At 59.4% G+C, this 6,500-nt stretch overlaps 1 protein-coding gene across 1 annotated transcript in view; it reads right to left on the bottom strand.

Annotated features, from left to right (window-relative positions):
* Positions 1-6,166: 6,166 nt before the first annotated feature.
* LOC132809033 (constitutive coactivator of PPAR-gamma-like protein 1 homolog) overlaps positions 6,167-6,500 on the bottom strand; it is a 103,644-nt gene continuing 103,310 nt past the window's right edge. Inside the window, exon 2 of the mRNA XM_060822409.1 lies at positions 6,167-6,196. Within this exon, the coding sequence (XP_060678392.1) occupies positions 6,167-6,196 (30 nt within the window). The remainder of the gene's footprint in view (positions 6,197-6,500) is intronic.

The following is a 6,500-nucleotide window of genomic DNA, read 5'->3' as shown; positions in this document are numbered from 1 at the left end:
AGGGCAGACCCAGGAGAACGTGGATCCGTGTGAGATTCCCGACTTTGGGAGCGATGTTACAGTGGGATTTGGACAGGCAGAGTGAGTGGGAAAGTACAGGGCAGACCCAGGAGAACGTGGATCAGTGTGAGATTCCCGACTTTGGGAGCGATGTTACAGTGGGATTCGGACAGGCAGAGTGAGTGGGAAAGTACAGGGCAGACCCAGGAGAACGTGGATCAGTGTGAGATTCCCGACTTTGGGAGCGATGTTACAGTGGGATTCGGACAGGCAGAGTGTGTGGGAAAGTACAGGGCAGACCCAGGAGAACGTGGATCAGTGTGAGATTCCCGACTTTGGGAGCGATGTTACAGTGGGATTCGGACAGGCAGAGTGTGTGGGGAAGTGCAGGGCAGACCCGGGAGAACGTGGATCAGTGTGAGATTCCCGACTTTGGGAGCGATGTTACAGTGGGATTCGGACAGGCAGAGTGTGTGGGAAAGTACAGGGCAGACCCAGGAGAACGTGGATCAGTGTGAGATTCCCGACTTTGGGAGCGATGTTACAGTGGGATTCGGACAGGCAGAGTGAGTGGGAAAGTACAGGGCAGACCCGGGAGAACGTGGATCCGTGTGAGATTCCCGACTTTGGGAGCGATGTTACAGTGGGATTCGGACAGGCAGAGTGAGTGGGGAAGTGCAGGGCAGACCCGGGAGAACGTGGATCAGTGTGAGATTCCCGACTTTGGGAGCGATGTTACAGTGGGATTCGGACAGGCAGAGTGTGTGGGGAAGTGCAGGGCAGACCCGGGAGAACGTGGATCAGTGTGAGATTCCCGACTTTGGGAGCGAACACACAAGGCAGGTTATTATTTGACCTGCTGTAAATTGAAGGGGTCGGGCGGGAGGAGTGTTCACTGCCACCTGGGTGTCCTCGTTCCCCCCACTCTCTGTAAGGAAACATTGCAGGGGGCAGCAGGTGGTGCAGAAGGTAAATGGGAAGTTGGTTCTTCCCAGGGAGAGGATTGAAGGGCAGGGGCGGGAATACCCTGCTGCAGTGGGACAGGGGCCTGGGGGGAGAGACCATCCCTGGAGTATTGTGTGTGTTCAGTTCTCTGTATCTGAGGGAGGATGTCCTGGTGATGGAGGGGGATCAGTGAGGGTCCCTGAGGGATCAGTGAGGGTTCCTGGACAGGGGCCTGGGGGGAGAGACCATCCCTGGAGTATTGTGTGTGTTCAGTTCTCTGTATCTGAGGGAGGATGTCCTGGTGATGGTGGGAGATCAGTGAGGGTCCCTGAGATGGCAGCACGGACGGATGGAGAGAGACTGGATCGGTTACGATGAGATTCACTGGGAGTTTAGGAAAATGAGAGTGGGGGGATCTCATAGAAACCTCAAAAAGACGGGGGAATGTTCCCAAGCACGGGGGGGGGAAACAGTCCAGAAGCAGGGGCTCAGAGTCTGAGGATACGGGGTAAATAGTTTGGAGCTGAGAAATATCTCCACTCAGAGAGCGATGAGCCTGTGGAAGCCAAAACGTTGTAAGTTCGAATGAAAGAGGTAGATGGAGATGTTGTGCCGAAAGGCTTGAGGGGCTCAATGGCCTCCTGCTAGCTTCTATGCTCCTGTGTTTGTAGGGGACACCGAAAGAGCAGCTGGTGAAAGATGGTCACCAACGGTCAGTCGAGCGGCCAAGGGCTCAGGCAGCCAAGGACGTGGTGGACGCGCTGCGCCAGGTGTTCCTGGTCCTCTGTGAAATGGCGGAGGGGGAGTTTGACATCCAAGCCTTCCGGCGCATCCTGCAGCGCCTGAACCTGCAGCTGAGCGAGGAGGCTGTTGGCCAGGCCTTCCGAAAACTGGACGGGAACGAGGACCAGCACGTCACCTTCGAGGACTTCCTGAGAGCCATGACCGACGACAGGCTCTTTGTCAGTTTCATGGCCAGCCTGCCAGATTCCTGCTGCGACTCCAAGATGCAGAAGGGCTTCCTAGACAACAGGGTGTTCTTCCAGGTGCTCAGCACCCTGCTGCGGTCCCAGTCACTCTCAGAGGGGGCCACCGCCGCCCTGATCAATTACTATTACCGCAAGAAGAAAGGAGCCAAGCTGAAGTCCAGGAAGGCTGGCGAGATCGGTCACCCCACGGCCCAGAGCTTCCTGGGCGTCTCAGTGTTCAATCTCATCCACTACCTGGACATCCTCGAACCGGACGGGGTGTACAAGGAGCAGCCCCTGACGCCACAGCAGATGCAGGCCTTCACGGAGGCTTTCGAAGCGTTGGACAGGAACGAGGGGGGTAACGTGGACCAGAGCACCCTGCTCAGCACCATGGACCGCCTGAAACTGGGGCTGGACAACCCCTTCATCCCCGACGACAGGAAGATGGCGGCCGTCAACGCCGGGAAGGAGCTCACCTTCCACGACTTCCTGGGCATCATGGTGGACACCGGCACCTTCGGCAGATACCTCGACCCGCCAGAGGCCGGGCGCGAGAGGCAGAGGGCACCCGAGACCCTCCCCTTCGAGATCCTGTTGGAGAACCTGGAGACGCCAACAATCGACTGGGACACCCGCCGAATCCTTACCGACTACTACCGCACCAAGTACCGGCGGCTAGAGGTGCGGGTGCTGGAGCTGAACCACAGGTGCCAGGGCTACGGCAGGGAGCGGACCACAGTGACGGCTGCAGGAGACCGCACGCGCAGGCCGAAAGCCTCGCCGAAGCAGCAGAAACCAGAGGATTACCGGCCCGGTGCCGGGCAGGCCCCCAAACCAGCCGGTGATGCCACCACCAGGAGGCCAGGGGACAGGGGAGGGCCAGCGGCAAACCGACCGGCACCCAGGAGGGCCCCCAGCTCAACCGAAACCAAAGCCACGCCGGCGGCAGCCAGCGCCCACGCTCTGCAGAGGCCGGACCGCGTTCCCAACACCGGGGAGGCCGGACCGCGTACCCAACACCGGGGAGGCCGGAACCGATCACCAGAAACCCAGCCAGCAGCCAGCGGTGCTCACGGCGACAAATCAAACCCTGGCCCCGCTCCCAAACCAAAGGAGCAGTGAGGGGACAGGCAACCTCCGAGATGTGGACACACTACCGGCTTCCTCCTCCAACCCTTCCCCACACACACGCACTTCCCCACCGACTGCAGGTCAATAAAAACCCAGCCAGTTACAACCCGCACCAGCTCACTTTCATCAAAACCACAAGAGAGGATTTGCAAGGATGTTGCCAGGGTTGGAGGGTTTGAGCTACAAGGAGAGGCTGGGGCTGTTCTCCCTGGAGCGTTGGAGGCTGAGGGGTGACCTCAGAGGTTTATAAAACCATGAGGGGCATGGATAGGATAAATAGACAAGGTCCGTTCCTCCTGGGGCGGGGGAGTCCAGAATTAGAGGGTCCAAGGTGGGAGGGTCTAACTGAAGGATACGGAGATGGGGAACTGTGTACGGTGCTCTGAGTGTGGGTCTGACCGAGGGATACTGAGACTGGAACTGTGCACGGTGCTCCGAGTGTGGGTCTGACCGAGGGATACGGAGATGGGGAACTGTGCACGGTGCTCCGAGTGTGGGTCTGACCGAGAGATACGGAGATGGGGAACTGCGCACGGTGCTCCGAGCGTGGGTCTGACCGAGGGATACGGAGATGGGGAACTGCGCACGGTGCTCCGAGTGTGGGTCTGACCGAGGGATACGGAGATGGGGAACTGTGCACGGTGCTCCGAGTGTGGGTCTGACCGAGGGAGACGGGGAACTGTGCACGGTGCTCCGAGTGTGGGTCTGACCGAGAGATACGGAGATGGGGAACTGCGCACGGTGCTCCGAGTGTGGGTCTGACCGAGGGAGACGGGGAACTGTGCACGGTGCTCCGAGTGTGGGTCTGACCGAGGGATACGGAGATGGGGAACTGTGCACGGTGCTCCGAGTGTGGGTCTGACCGAGGGATACGGAGATGGGAACTGTGCACGGTGCTCCGAGTGTGGGTCTGACCGAGGGATCCGGAGATGGGGAACTGTGCACGGTGCTCCGAGTGTGGGTCTGACCGAGGGATACGGAGACAGCAACTGTGCACGGTGCTCCGAGTGTGGGTCTGACCGAGGGATACGGAGATGGGGAACTGTGCACGGTGCTCCGAGTGTGGGTCTGACCGAGGGATACGGAGATGGGGAACTGTGCACGGTGCTCCGAGTGTGGGTCTGACCAAGGGATACGGAGATGGGGAACTGTGCACGGTGCTCCGAGTGTGGGTCTGACCGAGGGATACGGAGATGGGGAACTGTGCACGGTGCTCCGAGTGTGGGTCTGACCGAGGGATACGGAGATGGGAACTGTGCACGGTGCTCCGAGTGTGGGTCTGACCGAGAGATACGGAGATGGGGAACTGCGCACGGTGCTCCGAGTGTGGGTCTGACCGAGGGATACGGAGATGGGGAACTGTGCACGGTGCTCCGAGTGTGGGTCTGACCGAGGGAGACGGGGAACTGTGCACGGTGCTCCGAGTGTGGGTCTGACCGAGAGATACGGAGATGGGGAACTGCGCACGGTGCTCCGAGTGTGGGTCTGACCGAGGGAGACGGGGAACTGTGCACGGTGCTCCGAGTGTGGGTCTGACCGAGGGATACGGAGATGGGGAACTGCGCACGGTGCTCCGAGTGTGGGTCTGACCGAGGGATACGGAGATGGGGAACTGTGCACGGTGCTCCGAGTGTGGGTCTGACCGAGGGATCCGGAGATGGGGAACTGTGCACGGTGCTCCGAGTGTGGGTCTGACCGAGGGATACGGAGACAGCAACTGTGCACGGTGCTCCGAGTGTGGGTCTGACCGAGGGATACGGAGATGGGGAACTGTGCACGGTGCTCCGAGTGTGGGTCTGACCGAGGGATATCGAGGTGGGGAACTGTGCACGGTGCTCCGAGTGTGGGTCTGACCGAGGGATATCGAGGTGGGGAACTGTGCACGGTGCTCCGAGTGTGGGTCTGACCGAGGGATACGGAGATGGGGAACTGTGCACGGTGCTCCGAGTGTGGGTCTGACCGAGGGGTACGGAGACGGGGAACTGTGCACGGTGCTCCGAGTGTGGGTCTGACCGAGGGATACGGAGATGGGGAACTGCGCACGGTGCTCCGAGTGTGGGTCTGACCGAGGGATACGGAGATGGGGAACTGTGCACGGTGCTCCGAGTGTGGGTCTGACCGAGGGATCCGGAGATGGGGAACTGTGCACGGTGCTCCGAGTGTGGGTCTGACCGAGGGATACGGAGACAGCAACTGTGCACGGTGCTCCGAGTGTGGGTCTGACCGAGGGATACGGAGATGGGGAACTGTGCACGGTGCTCCGAGTGTGGGTCTGACCGAGGGATATCGAGGTGGGGAACTGCGCACGGTGCTCCGAGTGTGGGTCTGACCGAGGGATACGGAGATGGGGAACTGCGCACGGTGCTCCGAGTGTGGGTCTGACCGAGGGATACGGAGACGGGGAACTGTGCACGGTGCTCCGAGTGTGGGTCTGACCGAGGGGTACGGAGATGGGGAACTGTGCACGGTGCTCCGAGTGTGGGTCTGACCGAGGGATACGGAGATGGGGAACTGTGCACGGTGCTCCGAGTGTGGGTCTGACCGTGGGATACGGAGATGGGGAACTGTGCACGGTGCTCCGAGTGTGGGTCTGACCGAGGGATACGGAGATGGGGAACTGTGCACCGTGCTCCGAGTGTGGGTCTGACCGAGGGATGAATAAGCTGTTGTACTCAGAGGCTTGTTACAAACTAATGATTTTATGTAATTTTTTATCCAGTTTTTGTTTTTTTACAAGAAACGTTGAGAGAACACACTAGTATTAAGAGAGACACTTGTAAAATGCAACGTCAAAATAAAAGTGCATTATGTGTTATTACACAAACACACACACCGTCCCGGGCTGGGGGATGGAGTGGAGAGGGGAACAGGGCTTTAGCTCCCACCCCTGACTCCAAAACCTGGGGAAAGGCAGATCTGATCTGAGTGGGGAGTTACTGTTAGGATTTACTCACTTTCTCACATGTACACGCACGCACTCAAACTCACTCACAGTCGGGGGGGGTGGTCAGGAGGGAAGAAGGTATCTTCACCCTCCTTCCTATACTACAACGTACAACCCCTCCCTAACCCACCCAAACGACACCCCTCCCTTCCCTCCCAACAAAGAGAGACGAGGGTTAACGGGACCAAGGGTTCCGGCTGGAGGGCTAGTATTGAAAGAGGGACCGGGGTCTGATGTTACTATACAGAGATATACAAACCACCTTTACAGTCTCAGTGGGTATAAACACAAGGCAGAGCACACAATCAGAGCAACAGCTTCCCGTTCCGATGGATTTTCAGGATCCGGCCCAATCGCTGCTTTGCCGTCGCGAGACCCTTCTTTGGGCGCTTACCCGCTGTGTGTGTGTGGGGGGGGGGTGGGGGCAGGGGAGGGAGGGAGGGGGGTGTACGGAGAGGGGAGGGAGGGGAGGGAGGGGGATGAGGGGACGGGGGGAGAGGGGACGGGGG

Source organism: Hemiscyllium ocellatum, unplaced genomic scaffold, assembly GCF_020745735.1.
Source record: "Hemiscyllium ocellatum isolate sHemOce1 unplaced genomic scaffold, sHemOce1.pat.X.cur. R, whole genome shotgun sequence".
Classification (NCBI taxonomy): Eukaryota; Metazoa; Chordata; class Chondrichthyes; order Orectolobiformes; family Hemiscylliidae; genus Hemiscyllium; species Hemiscyllium ocellatum.
Note: the sequence above shows the minus strand (reverse complement) of the source record. Positions and strands in the feature narration are given on the sequence as shown.